Source organism: Capra hircus, chromosome 10 (genome assembly GCF_001704415.2).
Source record: "Capra hircus breed San Clemente chromosome 10, ASM170441v1, whole genome shotgun sequence".
Taxonomy (NCBI): Eukaryota; Metazoa; Chordata; class Mammalia; order Artiodactyla; family Bovidae; genus Capra; species Capra hircus.
In genome coordinates, this window is record NC_030817.1 from 65,195,948 (window position 1) to 65,214,998 (window position 19,051).

The 19,051-nt window shown below is 38.5% G+C and overlaps 1 protein-coding gene across 2 annotated transcripts in view; it reads right to left on the bottom strand.

The window, feature by feature from the left end:
* SNAP23 (synaptosome associated protein 23) overlaps nt 1–19,051 on the bottom strand; it is a 40,452-nt gene that overhangs the window by 13,489 nt on the left and 7,912 nt on the right. For both annotated transcript variants that reach the window (XM_005685542.3, XM_018054396.1), the window contains exons 2-5: nt 2,175–2,278; nt 1,568–1,609; nt 1,117–1,165; nt 289–406 (exon numbers count right to left, since the gene is read on the bottom strand). In XM_005685542.3, the coding sequence (XP_005685599.1) occupies nt 289–406; nt 1,117–1,165; nt 1,568–1,609; nt 2,175–2,231 (266 nt within the window). In that variant the 5' untranslated portion in view covers nt 2,232–2,278. The remainder of the gene's footprint in view (nt 1–288; nt 407–1,116; nt 1,166–1,567; nt 1,610–2,174; nt 2,279–19,051) is intronic.

Consider the following 19,051-nt stretch of genomic DNA (forward strand, 5'->3'; position numbering starts at 1 on the left):
CATCCTGCTATGTATTATCCAGATGGATATTTCCCAACCTTTTCATGTATTATTTAAAATGTAATTGGGACTTGATTGAAAGATTGATCAAATTTAAGTGATGGTTTTCAGTGAGTGTGCCTATTTACATAAAAAGTTTGATATGCCTGAAGGAGAAAGAGATTAAGTTGATCTAACCAAGTTCTTTATTTAGGCCCTGGAACACTTCCTGGGGGCTGAGAGGGGGGTTCTGAGGGTGATACTCTCATTTTAGATTTATTTGAAAAAGATTTTGATTTATCAACTCACCTACTACATGGGCATACACAAAGGCCACAGCACTTGTTGAGTTCTGTTAAAGTCTTCTCTGCTTCTCTCATGTCTTTGTTTATTTGGTCCATGCCTTCTTCTATGCGTTTTAGTTGTTCTAAGAATAAGTTGTGGAAGTTAAATTTTATGTTACATTCATGCTGCCAATCAGAAAGTGCTATTATTAGTATAACGGAAGAGCAAACTTTAACCTCGAATCCACAAACAATTCATCACAGTGACTATATCAGGGCCAGATGGTACTATATGCTGTCCAGAATTTAAAAGCCTTTCACATACTGATCCTAGGGTATCTGGCCTCTGAATGTGGAAAGATTTGTTCTAAAGAAATTTGTATAACAGGAGCATGTGAGGATTGGCGTAGGCCTCACTAGACCAGATTCCTAGCATTTCTATTACTGAATAGGCTCAAAACCTAAAGACTGTCCTAAGATGAATAAAAACTAGACCAGATTGCTCAAGGCCAAATCAAATGCAAAGTTTCCAATCCCACAAGGATGTAACTTGATTTCTGAAAATTATGAAAGAATATCATAATGTCCAGGACACAAATGACCAGTGCACACAATAAGCCCTGCTACCTAATAAATAAATACTTGGTGGACAATGGGATATTGTGACTCTCACCCCAAATAGGCAACAAAACATGATATAAATTAAATCAGAAAAAAGAAGCAAAATATCACTCTTATCTTACAAAGGAAAGGTACTCCCAAAGGCTTAATTAATTTTAACTGTGGCTGATTTGAAAAGGCTTTCTGGCATTCTAAATCAAATCAAGAGTTCCTGCCAATGATTGCAACTCACCCCCTTGTTCATCCAGCATAGTGATAGTCTTGATTCCTGCATCCTGCGACTAAAAGAAGGGGAAAAAAGCTGATAGCACAACCAAACCAAACCAACAGAAACAAAAAGTACAAGGTCTGAAAAACAGCAAGGAAGAAACATTAGAAACTTAAGTTCTCAGAGGATTAGAAAAAAACTAACCTCCCCAAACCAACACACCTTAACATATTAACCCCCCCACCCCGGCCAAATAATTAAGTCACAAACTCATGGTGAATTGTTTTCCCTGTTATATTCCAATACTATCAATTAGAAAAGCCAAAAAGGCCCATTAGTGCATGGTCTGACAATTTCAACAATTGCCGATTTCAAATAATAAAGCTTATTGATACAATATTAATTCCAGTCTGTGTTATCAGAATTCCTTCTATACAGTTTCTATACTTAACTTGATGATTAAACACTTTCTTACCTCAATGGCTAAACCCAGGATTCTCCTTGTACTTTCCAGAGACTAGGGAAAAAAAAGAGTTTTAGCATTCTAAAATATGTAGCACACCCCCGCCCTCCAAATCTGATCACAGGCCGTATTCATGATGCTACTTTATTTTTACAGATTGCTAGCACATCCATTCCTCCCTTCTTTAAGACAAAAAATAAAGTTTACTAATTTAATTTTCATTATTTCATTCCTACCAGATGCTTAAGACAAAATTTGAAAGAGTATAGTTAATGGGAGTTATAAAAATGTAATGTAGCAGAAATCCAGGGATATCACACAGATATTAGAAAATTTTGTTAAAATTAAATAACCAGAATTCTTCATATCTATCTTTGTTCTAAGTTACTATTCAGTAATGACTATTTTAAAAAAAAATCATACAGATTGTTTGCACTTATTTAGTTTTTTGATGAGCTGACAAAATAAGAAACTAGCAGTAATGGCACTCAAGGGCAAATGCATTCTTTGATATAAACAGACTAGGGAGAGGCCAAAATGGTCTTCTAAGAAGGTCCTCTCATGCTTCCACTGTGAAATTGAAAGAGAATTAATGACCTATTCCAAGTAAAACTTTTACCTCATCAGTAACCTGGTTAGCCCTCAGCTGAATTTCTTCTGCTGACAGATTATCCATGGTCAATTAAAATTCTTGATAGGTACAGAAACTGAAATGTGGATATTCTGTAAGAATAAGAACACAAAAACAAGCTTATTTGAGCAAAGAATGTGGAATTTAGGATACTTATCTAGAAAACACGATAAAATAAACCTAACTTTATCTATCTACATCTTACAGGTGAAGAAATTAAGACTGAGAGATGGTAAACAAATGTTAGCTAGTACTAGAGCTGAATCTAAAACTCAGGTTTCAGGACTTTCAGGGAAGCATTATTTCTAATAGGAAAGTGGTCCCTCTGCTTTGAGAAGGAAGGCATTATTAAAACACAAGCTTCAAGAAGCTATTAAATATCAGAGAAATGCAAATCAAGACCACAATGAGGTACCATTTCACACCAGTCAGAACGGCTGCGATCCAAAAGTTTACAAGCAATAAATGCTGGAGAGGGTGTGGAGAAAAGGGAACCCTCCTACACTGTTGGTGGGAATGCAAACTAGTACAGCCACTATGGAGAACAGTGTGGAGATTCCTTAAAAAACTACAAATAGAACTGCCCTATGACCCAGCAATCCCACTGCTGGGCATACACACTGAGGAAACCAGAACTGAAAGAGACACGTATACCCCAATGTTCATCGCAGCACTGTTTATAACAGCCAGGACATGGAAGCAACCTAGATGTCCATCAGCAGATGAATGGATAAGAAGGCTGTGGTACATATACACTATGGAGTATTACTCAGCCATTAAAAAGAATACATTTGAATCAGTTCTAATGAGGTGGATGAAACTGGAGCCGATTATACAGAGTGAAGTAAGCCAAAAAGAAAAACACCAATACAGTATACTAATACATATATATGGAATTTAGAAAGATGGTAATGATAACCCTATATGCCAGACAGCAAAAGAGACACAGATGTAAAGAACAGACTTTCGGACTCTGTGGGAGAGGGTGGGATGATTTGGGAGAATGGCACTGAAACATGTATACTATCATGTAAGAAACGAATTGCTAGTCTAGGTTCGATACAGGATACAGGATGCTTGGGGCTGGTGCACTGGGATGACCCAGAGAGATGACAGGGGGAGGGTGGTGGGAGGGGGGTTCAGGGTTGGGAACGCATGTACACCCGTGGTGGATTCATGTCAATGTATGGCAAAACCAATATAGTAAAGTAAAAAAATAAAATTTAAATTAAAAAAATCAATTAAAAAAAATAATAACATGGATACACTGTATAGCACAGGGTATTATAACCATTTTCTTGTAACAACTTTCCATGGAGTACAATCTGTAAAAGTACTAACTCACTATGCTGTATACCTGGAACTAATATTGTTAATCAATTATATTTTATGACAAATACAAAAAATAAAAGCCAAGAACAGAAAAAAAAAAAAAAAAGAAGCTATTAAAATGGATTCCTGGTTGTAGAATGTTCTTGTACACTGTTTGAATATGGAAAAGCAATAAGGTGAAGAAGTCCAAGCCAGGTAGTATTCCGTTAGTAAAGTAATAATATTCAAAGTCATATGCCTACAGAACACAAAGACCATTCTAAAGACCATGTGCTGGTCTTCCAGCTTTTCATCAGAGAAAATGAAATACTTTCATTATTAACAAGAAAATGATAATGCTGATACAAAGAGCTCAGAAAAGAACTAGTTTTTATTAATAGTAGACTCTCCCTTTCCAATTACTATATGGTTTGTTATTTTAGTGAAGTCCCTAAGACTTAGTAACTTAACTTAGTAACTCATAGTAACTCAGGAAGTGATCTCATAGACATCCAAATTGAAACATAAAACTTTTAATAGGTGAAGATTCCAAGAGTCCTGCCTTCTAATTATTAACAGGGATACACTGTGTATAGTATTCCTCTTTGAGTCCTCACCTGTAATAATAAGCACTGTGTGACTTATCTAGGTTGTGTTCTTTTTATTAATTTTGATAGCTTTGTAGTGAAATGTTGAAAACCAATTATATAAAAGCCTTTTGTCAACGACACATAAAAGTGTGGTTCACATTCTGGATTTATCATCAGGGGACATCTGGCAATATCTGGAGAATTTTTTGGTTGTCAAGAGTTGGGGGGTAGGGAGGAGCAGTGTTACTGGAATCAAGGATGCTTGCTAAACATCCTATAATGCTCCTTGGCACAAACCTCCTACAACAAAGAATTGTCTGCCTCCAAATGTCAAAGCGCTGAGGTTGAGAAATCCTGCAGCGCGGTACACTCATTGACGAGCAGAGAGGCTTGTTAACTGCGAATATATTATACTGAACTCTTGGAAAGGACTTTGTTATGTCTTTGTACCTCTAACACCTAACAGGATCTGACAGTTGGTACTCCAGTAAATGTGTGCTGAATGAACAAATAAGTAGAAAAACAAGATGTACCCTCAAAAGTGTTTAAGTGGATCTTAGAAACAAAGCGACATATAATAGTAGCATAAAGCCTTCAAATAAACAACAGAACCACAAATCAAAAACTGCCATAACATGCGTATGATCTAGAATAGCCTGCTGGCCACATATTGATCTTTTTAGTCACATCCATAGCTAACCAAAACTTTTATTAGAACCATCTTTAAAAAAGTGATAATATCCCATTCCCAGGACAGGAAGGCATTACATTTAGAGTTTTGTTTATAATTCTACTGTCCTTTCTAACCATTTCAGGATTTAATTTAGATTTTGAGCCTTGATTAAAGACATTAATGCTCATAAAATTATTGCTATTAAAATTATTAAACTGCCAAAGTTGCAAATTTAACCTCACATTTTATGTGCCACAGTACGACTTGTGGCTCTAGCAAAAGGTTCATATACTAAGATACAAAATCAAGATATAGGGGCTTCCCAGATGGCTCAGTGGTAAACAATCTGCCTGCTAATGCAGGAGACATGGGTTAGATCCCTGATCCATGAAGATCCCACATGCCAAGAAGCAACTAAGCCTATGCATCACAGCTTTCGAGCCTGTGCTCTAGAGCCCAGGAGCCACCACTACTAAAGCCCCTGCGCCCTAGAGCCTGTGTTCCGCAACAGGAGAAATTACTGCAATGAAAAGTCCACATACCACACATGGCAACCTAGCGAGCAGCCCCCCGCTTGTCACAACTAGAGAAAAGTCTGCAAGCAACAGTGACCCAGCACAGCCAAAAAATTAAAATAAATACAAAATTTAAAGAAAGATATAAAGGTGTTTCTTAAATTAAGAACTGATCATTCATTAGATATAAGTATAAACAGAATCACATGCTTTATTACTTTGCTCACTGTTCATGAAACTTTAGCCTTAATCACATATGTCCATGTTACACACAATTTCAAAGGAAGCTGCTTTGTACCCTCTCATCTTTTTTGTACATTTTTCCTTTCTAGAATACCCCCATCTGCCTTCCCAGGCAGCCTCGTGCGTCCCCATTACTTCCTAGAGCCCCTACAAGCTACCTTTATAGCCTGTCCTTCCTAGGCAGGATGCTCCAAAGTTATCTGTCCCTGTCATATAAAACTCCTGAATGCCCCACAATGCAGAAAGTGATAAGAAAAACAGTACACACTAATCAATTAGTACCTGGAAATGATATCCCTATTAGGTTTTCCCATGTAGTATCCTATGGGTAGAAAAATATTTGGGGAGTAAGGAAGCTCAGATCTCTCCAATTGCATAATTTTTAATTCCACTCCTAGAGGTGACTCTTGCTAATTACAAGTCAGTATTTGTTACTCTCCTAGTAAATATGAGCAAAACTCCATGTAGGTTCAAACAGAGGCTTGAATGCAAAACTGACCTCTGTCAAATTTGAAGATTCCATTGTCTTGCCTTTAATTATCAAAAAGGCAGATTGAAAAAAAAAAGGCAAACATAGCTGGGAAGCAGATGCGAAGAGTCACTGCTGGCACAGCAATGGTGTCATCTTGTAGGACACACCCTTTAACTGAACTCAAAGTGCTGCCTAGTACTCTTTGGTTCCTCCCTGAGCAGATGACACACAAGACAAGAAACAGACTTCTGTGAAGTTCTCACATGTTTGGCATGCTGGTATCAGGACAGAGCTGCCTAAGACTGCTCTACTCTGGAGTTTTGAGGGTGTTGAGCACATGATTTATAGTAAACGGGAGTGAGAGAGACAAAGCAGAATTGTTAAGGGGAAGGCCCAAGAGAGACAAAGAATAATACTCCCCAGCCTTAGCCTTTACTAAACTGCTCAGAAGTGTCAGGCAGGGTGTGAGCTAGAATGCGCTATACAGCTTTACTCATATTTATTATCTCCAGAAGTTTTTCTCATGGAATCAGGAAAGGCTATCCAGAAAGTTAAGGAGAATTAGAGAAGAGGGAGGGGAAGGAAAATGAAACATCACTTGACACAAAGATCCCATTAAACTTTTCTTAGGTATAAGCTAATAGGTTAAATATCTGTGTCGTTTTCCCAATGCTCCTGGGATCTTATGCTGTTTGTGTGCCTTTGATATGAAAATGTAAGCTTTTTCATGGTGCTTTTACACCCTATTTTCCTTATTATGGTTCATTTGGGTTTACTAGTATACTCCTAATTTACCTTTCTTAACTTCCTTTCTATTATAAAACCTTGGGGGAGAGGGAAGGAAGAAATGCTCACAGATCATGTACTATGTGTCTATACTCATCTAAGTTATTCATATATGTTCATATTCATATTATCTCTGTTATACTATTTTATAGGTAGGGAAACTAAGGCTGAGTTTACATAATTTGCCTAAGGTGACTGAGTCAATAAAGACCAGACTGATTATTCAAGGCCGAATCAACTCTGAAATCAAGGTTAGTTCATGGTCTAGTAAACAGTCTTACTGCTGAATGCACGGTCCCTTAATAAGATATGAGAACTGTTGAATATAAGAAAATAAGCTAAGCACTCTACCTGATGACTCATTTCAAAATTTCAGATACTTTCTATAGTAATACCATGAAATCTTCCAGACTCAAAGATGGTTAAACGGAAGGAAGAACTAGAAAGACCAGAGTAATCATGGTTTTCAGCTGTTTTATAATAATTTTGAACCTAAAAAATATCTATACTAATTTAGAAAAAGAAAATACTACTACTGGGAAGAAGGAATACAAAGAACAAAGGACTTGGAACTTAACAGGAGGTCTTCATTGATAAAAATGGAGAGACAGGAAGTAATGAAGAAATAGCACCTTAAATCAATTCCTGACAAGACCAATACAAGAATGATTTTATAAGGTATTAACTCAGTTTATACCAGAAAGCAAGGAGTTTGCATTAAGATATTCTACCAAGTTAGTTTCCTACTTTATTCCTTCTCTTAAAGTTAATCACAATGTAAATTTCTCTATGAGTTATACAGTCATTACTGTACTCTTAACAGTTTGATAAAATTTGCAATTCTCTTTGGCATATTTTGATTAAACTTTCATGGTAACCAATGTATTTACAAGTAGAAACTTCCGTTCAGAGCATGTTAGCATAGTGGTGAGTAGCAGGAGCTCCAGCAGCCAATTTCTGATCCCAAAATATATTTGCTGTGTGACCTTGGGCAAGCTACCTGTCCCCACTAAAGCTCAGTTTCGGCATTTATAAGATAGGTAACAGATCTATCAGACCTATCGAACAGATGAAAGGCTTTTTCTGTAAAGATTAAAGAAAATGATCCAGGGACTTCCCTGGTGCTCCAGTGGTTAAGATTCCACCTTGCAATGTAGGAGACATGGGTTTGATCCCTGTTTGGGGAACTAAAATCCCACATGCCACAGAGCAACTACTGAGTCCAAGCACTCTGGAGCCCATCGGCCATAATTAGAGAAGTCTGGGTGCTGCAATTAAGACCTGACACAGCCAAATAAATTAAAGAAAGAAGCTATTTAAATAAAAGTTGCAGGATTTTCCTGAAAATAATTTGAAAGTAAGGAGATGAGTGGGAGTTTATAGAAGATGTAAGAATGGCCATGATCACTGAAGCTGGGTGAATAATACATGGAGGGTTATTATGTTACTTTCTTAACTTTTTATTAGGAAAAAAATTTTAAATATACAAAAAAACTTGTAAATGACAGCTAACTTTTTAATAATCTTTATTCATCATTTTGAAAGTCTAGATAGTGGGTAGGGGATTGAGAGGACTCTAACTACAATGGTTAACACTTATAAAGCATTATACATACATTATCCTAGAAACAAAAAATATATATAAATACACATACACACATTCATTTAATCCTTACAACACTTAGTCTATTAAGGCTGCAATAACAAAATACCAGACTGGGTATTTTACAAGTTTTTGTAGGACCCTCTTTATGATTTAAAGCTGGAGCATCCTCACGTGGTGGGAGGAGTTAGCAACTGGGAGTCATTTTTATAAGACACTAATCCTACTAATTAGAGTTCCACCCTCATAGTTTAAGCACCAACCAAATGCCCTATCTACTAACACCATGACATCCTGCAATTTGGATTTTAAACATACAAATTTTGGAGGGGAGGACACACAAACATTAAGACCACAGCAAACACTATTTAATCCCACATTTTACATATGTACAAACTAAGGAACAGTGAGGTTAAGCAACTTTTGCAAGGTCACACAGTAGAGCAAGGATGAAACCTAGGCAAGACTGCTTCAGAGCATGTGTTTTCAATTACTATTAAGCATATTACATGGAGAATAGAGAGCCATATTATTAAGTCAGTCAACTCTGTAGCCACGAAGAATCTTTGCCCGAAGAAAAGTACAATTGACCCTTTAACAAGGCAGGGACTAGGTTAGTACTGTAGTAGGTATTCACTGGGGGAAAAAAAAAATCTAAGTATAACCGTACACACCCAGTTTAAACTCACCTTGTTCAAGGGGCAACCAGTATATACATGAAATCCCTGTGAGACAGGAAAGGGCCAGGGCACAACCTTTAAAAGAATGATAGCCATTGAAGACATTGAAGACCTGGTGAGAACCAACCAGGTTCAAGATGGTGGATAACTGACTTCTAGGCCTTGAGCCTCAGTATACACTCCTACAATATCAATACATCTGCAAATTAAATGACACACCCATAGGTACCATAACAGTTCCAAGGCTGACCATAATGGCCAAAAAGTGGATGGTGACCCAATTCCTGGAAATCCCCAACCCTTTTCTAAAAGAGTTGGAATAATCCTCCCACTCAGTCTATAAAACTGCAAACCTCTATAAAAACTGACAACTCCCCTGTGCCCAGGGGCCTCTCATTCTGTATATGGATGGCCCACATTCTGTCTACGGAGTGTGTATTTCCCTGAATAAACCTTTTTTCACTTTACCATGGCTTGCCCTTGAATTCTTTCCAGTGTGAAGTCAAGAACCCACAATAGGTGGCCATCCTAGGAACTTGCCTAAGACCTGGGATGTGAAAATCCTCTCATGCCCCACTTTCTTTCCTGCAATACCTGCCATCTGCTTTTCAAGTTGCCAAGCCTAACTTCAGCCTTAGAGTACATTTTAGAGCAATGTTTTCCAGCATTGGCTACACATTATAATCATCTAATGGGCCTTTATAAATTTGGAGACCAAAGCTGCTGCTCACGTGAATTAAATCAGCATCTCTGGGGGTGGGAGCCAGGTATAGTAGGTTTTAAAGTTCCCCAGGTGATTCCAATGTGTAGCTAAGGTTGAAAACCACTGTTTCAAATAAAAGTTTTGCGTTTTAATATACAAATAAGTACTAATGGATGATATTCTACCCTGTTACAATTCTGGTACCTAATAGAGGAAAATCATAGCTAGCACTTAATGACCCAAGACAAAAAGTTGAACACAGAATTACCGTATGATACTGCACTTTTATTCCTACATATGTTAGAAAGAAATGAAAATACTGGCCACACAAAAACTGGTACAGCAATGTTCAAAGCATCATCATTCATAATAGCCAAAAAGTAGGGAAAAAAACAAGAGGGGGATAAAGACGTCAGAGTAGGAGGACACTGAGCTCACCTCCCCCCACCCCAAAATACATCTACAACAATTCTCAAGGAAAATTGCTAGAAATCCCTATGCAACCAAAGCTACAAGAGAGATCTCCATTTAACAGGGAAGGATGGAAAAAGGCATCAGGTTGGAATCTACATCCTGGGAAGGATCCAGAAGAGAGAGAAGGTCTGCAGGAGCAGACTCTCGCCATGGGACATGGGCAGGTCAAGAAACAATGTGGGTATCTCAGACCTGCGCACAAAGGAGACAAGCTCTACTGGCTGCAGAGAGAACCAACAGGACAGAATGAAGAGCTGGAGAAGCCTAGACTCTACTCAGAGGAATGGACGTGTACTGGCTTGCCAGCAGTCAGGGTGAAGAGTCTTGCATGGTGGCTGCTGCTGCTGCTGCTAAGTCACTTCAGATCCTGAGTTCAAAAGGCAGCAATAAAAATGCTAATGAATTAAGAAAGATTATCAGTAGAAATATAGGGTTTAGGAGGCTCACAGATCATCTGGAAGATCCCCTGGAGAAGGAAATGTCAACCCACTCCAGTATTCTTGCCTGGGAAATCGCACAGACAGAGGAGCCTGGCAGGATACAGTCCATGGGGTTGCACAAGAGTTGGACATGACTTGCAACTACACAACAACAACCAACAACAACCAATCAACAGAAACACAGGTCACTGCTCCAAAGATCTAGAAAATATATAGATGAACCAGTCAAAATAGATAATTCAACTGCTGAGATATAAGCAATCTAGAAGCAATGAATAGCTGACTAAAGGACACAAAAACAAACAACTGATCTGGAAGATAAAATAATGGAAATCACCCAGTCAGAACAACAAAAAGACAAATGACAAGAAAAAAAGAAAGCAACATACAAGATCTATGGAAAATAGAAAAATGTGCCAACCTATGAAATAACAGAGGATTCAAAAGGAAGAGAGAAGTAGACCAAAAATGTTTAAAGAAGTTATGGCTAAAATCTTCCCAAAGGAAACAGACATTCAGGAACAGAAGCACAGGGTTTCAAACAAGATGAATCCAAACAGACCCACACCAAGATATATCATAATTAAAATGGCAAAAGTAAAAGAGAATTTTAAAGGAGAAAGAAAAAAACAAAGTATCAGTTATAAGGAAAGTCCCATAAGGCTATCAGCTGATTTCTCTGCAGAAACTCTGCAGGCCAAAAGGGAGTGGCATGATATATTTCAAAGTGCTGAAAGGGAAAAATCTGCAACCTAGAATACTCTACCTAGTAAGATTATCATGTAGAAAGGAGAGTTAAAGAATTTCTCAGACAAGCAAAAATTAAAAGGATTCAGCAATACCAAACTTGCCCTCAAAGAAGGGAAAAGATAAAACTATCACTACTGCCAGATGATATGAGTGACAAAGAATTGATGCTTTCAAACTGTGGGGCTGAAGAAGACTTGAGAGTCCTTTGTACAGCAAGGAGATCAAACCAGTCAATCCTAAAGGAAATCAACCTTGAATATTCATTGGAAGGACTGATGTTAAAGACTCAATAATTTGGCCACATGATGCAAAGAGCTGACTCACTGGAAAAGACCCTGATGTTGGGAAAGACTGAGGCCAGGAGGAGACGGTGTGACAGAGGATGAGATGGTTGGATGGCATCACCGACTCAGTGGACATGAGTTTGAGCAAGCTCCAGAAGATAGAGAAGGCTGGCGTGCCACAGTCCATGGGGTCACAAAGATTTGGACACGACTTAGCAGCTGAACAATGACGGATATCTATACAGAGAACCCTTACTCCTTGTGTGTGCTGTCATGACCAACTCTTTGCAACCCCATGGGCTGTGACCTGCCAGGATCCTCTGTTCATGGAATTTTCTAAGCAAGAAACTGGAGTGGGTTGCCATTTCCTTCTCCAAGAGAAAACTTAAGTCTACACAAAACTAGTTATGTACCAGAACTAATAAATGAATTCAGGAAGACAGCAGGATAGAAGATTAATAGAGAGATCTGTTGCATTTCTTTACACTAATAATGAAATTTCAGAAAGAGAAAGCAATAAAAAAATTTCCATTTAAAATCATATCAAAAGGGAATTCCCCTGGTGGTCCAGTGGTTAGGACTCTGTGCTCTCACTGCCAAGGGCCTGGGTTCAATCTCTGTTTGGGGAACCAAGTTCCCACATGCTGCAGGGTATGGCCAAAACAATATCCCTAATTATTAGAGAAATGTAAATCAAAATCACAATGAGGTGTCACCTCACACCAGTCAGAATGGCCATCATCAAAAAGTTTATAAATAATAAATGTGAGAGAAAGTGTGGAGAAAAGGGAACCCTCCTACACTGTTGGTGGGAAAGTAAATTGGTGCAGCCACCATGGAAAACAGTCTGCAGGGTCCTGAAAAAAATAATGCTACCATACGATCCAGCAATCCCAGTTCCTAGGTATGTATCTGGAAAAAATGAAAACTAATTCAAAAAGATATATGCACCCCAATTTTACAGCAGCATTATTTACAATAGCCAAGACATGGAAACAACCCAAGTGTCCACTAACAGATGAATACTTCAAGAAGAAGTGGTATGTACATATATCATGCAATATTACTCAGCAATAAAAAAGAATGAAATATTGCTATTTGCAGCAACATGGGTGGACCTAGAGATCATGCTTAATGAAATGACAAGTGAGCAAGACAAATACTATATGATATTGCTTATATGTGGAATCTAAAAAATTATACAAATGAATTTATATACAAAATAGAAACAGACTCACAGACACAGAAAACAAACTTATGGTTACCAAAGGGGAGGGAGTGGGGAGGGACAATTAGGAGTAAGGGATTAACAGGTACAAACTACTATACATGAACTAGATAAAAGAACCAGGATTTACTGTATAGCATAGGGAATTATAGTTATAATCTTGCAATAACCTATAGTGGGATATAATCTAAAAAAGAAATAACTGAATCACTATGCTGTATACCCAAAACTAATACAAATATTATAAATCAAGTATACTTCAATTCCTGGAGGAGGAAATGGCAACCCACTCCAGTATTCTTGCCTGAAGAATTCCATGGACAGGGGAGCATGGCAGGCTATAAGGGGTCACAAAGAGTTGGACACGACTTAGCAACTACATACATACTTCCATTTTTAAAAAAAAAGGCAGGGAAAAACTCAAATGTCCATACAATGGAGTATCATTCAGCCATAGAAAGGAATGTTACATGCTATAACATGTTGTTGTTGTTCAGTTGCCAAGTAGCGTCTGACTCTTTGTGATCCTATGGACTACAGCATGCCAAGCTTCCTTGTTCCCCACCATCTTCTAGAGCTTGCCCAAGTTCATGTCCATTGAATCAGTGATGACATCCAACCATCTCATCCTCTGTCACCCTCTTCTCCTTCTGTTTTCAATCTTTCCCAGCATTAGGGTCTTTTCCAATGAGTCAGCTCTTTGCATCAGGTGGCCAAAGTATCTCCTTGCAGCCCATGGGAGTCTTCAGTCCATGGGTGCTGAAGAGTCTTCTCCAGCACCACAGTTCAAAAGCATCAATTCTTCAGCGTTCTGCCTTCTTTTATAGTCCAGCTCTCACATCCATACATGACTCCTGGGAAGACCACAGCTTTGACTATATGGACCTTTGTCAGCAAAAGTGATGTCGCTGCTTTTGTCACTGTCTAGGTTTGTTATAGCTTCCTGCCAAGAAGCAATCGTCTTCTAATTTCATGACTGCAGTCACCATCTGCAGTGATTTCAAAGCTCAAGAAGAGGAAACCTGTCACTGCTTCCATCTTTTCCTCTTCCATCTGACATGAAGTGATGGGACTGGATGCCATGATCTTAGTTTTTTTAATACTGAGTTTTAACTGGCTTTTTCAATCTCTTCTTTCACCCTCATCAAGAGGCTCTTTAGTTCCTCTTCACTTTCTGCCATTAAAGTGGTATCATCCACATATCTGAGGTTGTTGATATTTCTCCCAGCAATCTTGATTGATTCCAGTTTGTAATTCATCCAGTCCAGCATTTTGCATTACGTGTTCTGAGTATAAGTTAAATCAACAGGATGACAATAAGCAGACTTGTCGTACTCCTTTCTTGATCTTAAACCAGTCAGTTGTTCCATACAAGGTTCTAACTGTTGTTCTTGACTCGCATACAGGTTTCTCAGGACACAGGTAAGATGGTCTGGTATTCCCATCTCTTTCAAAGTTTCCACATCACTGCCTTGTCATGGCAAAGGAGCTCAATGAAGCTAGGAGCCATACTGTACAGGGCCACTCAAGACTGATGGGTCATAGTGTAGAGTTCTGAGAAAATGTGATCCACTGGAGGAGGGAATGGCAAACCACTCTACTATACTTGCCATGAGAACTCTGTGAACTATATAAAAAGGCTATAACATGTATGAGCCTCAAAAGCCTAATTCTTACTGAACAAAGCCAGATACAAAAGGCCCCATATATTGTATAATGCCATTTATATAAAGTGTCTAAAATAGATAAATCCATAAAGGCAGAAAGTAGATTAGCTGTTGCCAGGGTAGGGAGAGGTGGGACTGACTGTCAACAGGTATGGGGCTGTTTGGGGGTAATGGAAATGTTCTGGAATTAGTGGTGATGGCTCCAGTCATACGAATATGCTAAAAGCCACTAAATGGTATACTTTAAAATGGTGAATTTTAAGTTATATGAATAATATCTCAAATTTAAAAAAAAAACTGAGAAAGTCTTTAGAGTAGAGAAAGACTATGAGAAAGAATAGACTAATGAAAGAAAAAAGTTTGAGTAGGAATTAAAAGGAAGACAGGAAGGAAAACATTAATTTTGTAGCTTTTCCTATGCTAAACAAACTAGTCTCTGCCACAGTGTAAAATCTAAGATAGAGATGTAGTTAAAATAATATATGACAGCAGCTAGAGAGTAGGCACCACTGAAATAAAAAGTATATTTTACATTAAATGGATCACCTTTCTTTTCCAGTAAGAAAAATGGTTGGAAAAGGGCAGAACAACCATGTTAAGAATACATCTTATAGCTTTCTTCATTAACTTCTTCTTTCCAATTTCTTGAAATTCTGAAAACTTGTATTTCTGTATTTTTAAAAGGAAAAAAACTTCAAGTTTTACTTCTTGTAATGAGAGAAAATTACTTTAAAACTGGTATTCCTGGCTATTATTAATAACTGTGCAATAGGAAGCGAAACCTAAGTAAGACAACAACCAATGCATTATTTACATGCTGCTGCTGCTGCTGCTGCTGCTAAGTCGCCTCAGTAGTGTCCGACTCTGTGCGACCCCATAGACAGAAGCCCACCAGGCTCCCCTGTCCCTGGGATTCTCCAGGCAAGAACACTGGAGTGGGTTGCCATTTCCTTCTCCAGTGCATGAAAGTGAAAAGTGAAAGGGAAGTCGCTCAGTCGTGTCCGACTCTTAGCGACCCCATGGACTGCAGCCCACCAGGCTCCTCCATCCATGGGATTTTCCAGGCAAGAGTACTGGAGTGGGGTGCCATTGCCTTCTCCATATTTACATGCTAGTATATTTCAAAACGCTGATTTTCTGGAAAGACTTAAAATGGTCATTACAAAAGGTTAAACACTATTATTTCTATCAATAAGTCTTAATGCTACATTAAAAATACGTATAGTTTAATATCAACAACCTCAGATATGCAGATGAACCACTCTACTGGCAGAAAGTGAAGAGGAACTAAAGAGACTCTAGATGAAAGTGGAAGAGGAGAGTCAAAAAGCTGGCTTAAAACTCAACATTAAAAAGCCAAGATCAGGAGAAGGAAATGGCAACCCACTCCAATATTCTTGGCCTGGAAAATCCCATGGACAGAAGAGCCTGGCAGGCTACAGCCTATGGGGTCGCAAGTGTTGGACATGGCTGAGCAATTAAGCACACAAACACACTCATCTCTAAAAACCCAGTTCCAGAAGTCCGTTGTGGAATTCAGGATGTATGTACCACAGGCTTCCAAGAGGGGGCGCTCAATAGAACTCATCTATTTGATAAGCCAGACCATGTGGATAAGAGTCAAGAGCCTAACATATAGTTTAATACACAGTTGTGGAGTTAAAAAAAAAAAAAAAAAAGAGCCAAGATCATGACATCTCCTCCCATCACTTCATGGAAAATAGAAGGCAGAAAAGTGGAAGCAGTGATGGATTCTGCATCCAGATTATCTGGCCATTTCAATTCTTACTCCTATACAATTAAAGTTTAACTTGAACACTATTTAAGAAGATAAAATGTTGATTAAAAAAATCAAAATTCTCAAAAGATAATGAAATATATACAAGAAAAATTAAAATATGCCTCTTCTCTGGCCTTTTCTCATTTTTATCAATTTAGAAGAAAATCACAGATAAAGACAAAAATACCTTAGTGCCAATATTATTTATAATGTTAAAAAATTCAAAGAGGTCTATATAACCAATGATAAGAGATCTCATTGAAAAAGTATGGTATAACTACATGATGGAATGTCATTCAGCTATTAAAAATTATTTTGAAGAAGTAATATTCTTCCATGTTTAATTTTAATGAAGTATATACACACGGTTTGAGATATCAAATAGCTCTACTGCAGTAATAAATAGCAGTTTCCCTGTCCTCCCTCTTCCTCCAAACCAATTCCCGCTCCCAGGACTCCAGAGAAAAATTTTCAACAGTATTAGTTGTTTTAGTATTTAACTCCCAATCTCTAAATCATGCTTATGGTATTGTTTCTTGATATTTGTCAATTTTGGGTATCACCCACTGACTTTCTACGATGAAGATATTTAACTCTTATATCTTCCCATCTCCTCCTAGTGTTCATGTTTATCCTCACATTATAGACTGCCTGGCTCATTAAATTCTTGACTGGAAATCAAGTCTTAAGCTGTGAAGAAATCTGTTCAACTTTGTCCCACTCACACATTCAGTTCAGTTCAGTCGCTCAGTCGTGTCCGACTCTTTGCGACCCCATGAATCGCAGCATGCCAGGCCTCCCTGTCCATCACCAACTCCCGGAGTTCACTCAAACCCATGTCCACTGTGTTGGTGTTGCCATCCAACCATCTCATCCTCTGTCGTCCCCTTCTCCTCCTGCCCTCAATCTTTCCCAGCATCAGGGTCTTTTCAAATTAGTCAGCTCTTCGTATCAGGTGGCCAAAGTACTGCAGTTTCAGCTTCAACATAAGTCCCTCCAATGAACACCCAGGACTGATCTCCTTTGGCTGGATATCCTTGAAGTCCAAGAGACTCTCAAGAGTCTTCTCCAACACCACAGTTCAAAAGCATCAATTCTTTGCCACTCACCTTTCTTTATAGTTCAACTCTCACATCCATACACGACTACCAGAAAAACCATAGCCTTGACCAGACGGACCTTAGTCAGCAAAGTAATATCTCTGCTTTTTAATATGCTGTCTAGGCTGGTCATAACTTTCCTTCCAAGGAGTAAGCATCTTTTAATTTCATGGTTACCATCACCATCTGCAGTGATTTTGGAGCCCAAAAAAATTAAGTATGACACTGTTTCCACTGTTTCCCCATCTATTTGCCATGAAATGATGGGACTGGATACCATGATCTTCATTTTCTGAATGTTGAGCTTTAAGCCAACTTTTTCACTCTCCTCTTTCACTTTCATCAAGAGGCTTTTTAGTTCCTCTTCACTTTCTGCCATAAGGGTGGTGTCATCTGCATATCTGAGGTTACTGATATTTCTCCCAGCAATCCTGATTACAGCTTGTGTTTCTTCCAGTCCAGCGTTTCTCATGATGTACTCTGCATAGAAGTTAAATAAGCAGGGTGACAATATACAGCCTTGATGTACTCCTTTCCTAACTGTTGCTTCCTGACCTGCACACAGATTTCTCAAGAGGCAGGTTAGGTGGTCTGGTATTCCCATCTCTTTCAGAATTTTCCACAGTTTATTGTGATCCACACAGTCAAAGGCTTTGGCATAGTCAATAAAGCAGAAGTAGATGTTTTTCTGGAACACTCTTGCTTTTTCAATGATCCAGAAGATGTTGGCAATTTGATGCCTGGTTCCTCTGTCTTTTCTAAAACCAGCTTGAACATCATGGTTCATATATTGCTGAAGCCTGGCTTGGAGAATTTTGAGCATTACTTTACTAGTGTATGAGATGAGTGCAATTGTGTGGTAGTTTGAGCATTCTTTGGCATTGCCTTTCTTTGGGATGGGAACGAAGACTGACCTTTTCCAGTCCTGTGGCCACTGCTGAGTTTTCCAAATTTGCTGGCATATTGAGTGCAGCACTTTCACAGCATCATCTTTTAGGGTTTGAAATAGCTCAACTGGAATTCTATCACCTCCATTAGCTTTGTTCGTAGTGATGCTTGCTAAGGCCCACCTGACTTCACATTCCAGGATGTCTGGCTCTAGGTGACTGTGAGTGATCACACCTTCTTGATTATCTGGGTCTTGAAGATCTTTTTTGTACAGTTCTTCTGTGTATTCTTGTCACCTCTCCTTAATATCTTCTGCTTCTGTTAGGTCCATACCATTTCTGTCCTTTATCGAGCCCATCTTTGCATGAAATGTTGCCTTGGTAACTCTAATTTTCTTGAAGAGATCTCTAGTCTTTCCCATTCTATTGTTTTCCTCTATTTCTTTGCACTGATCGCTGAGGAAGGCTTTCTTATCTCTCCTTGCTATTCTTTGGAACTCTGCATTCAAATGGGTATATCTTTCCTTTTTTCCTTTGCTTTTCACTTCTCTTCTTTTGACAGCTATTTGTAAGGCCTCCTCAGACAGCGATTTTGCTTTTTTGCATTTCTTTTTCTTGGGGATGGTCTTGATCCCTGTCTCCTGTACAATGTCACGAACCTCCATCCATAACTCATCAG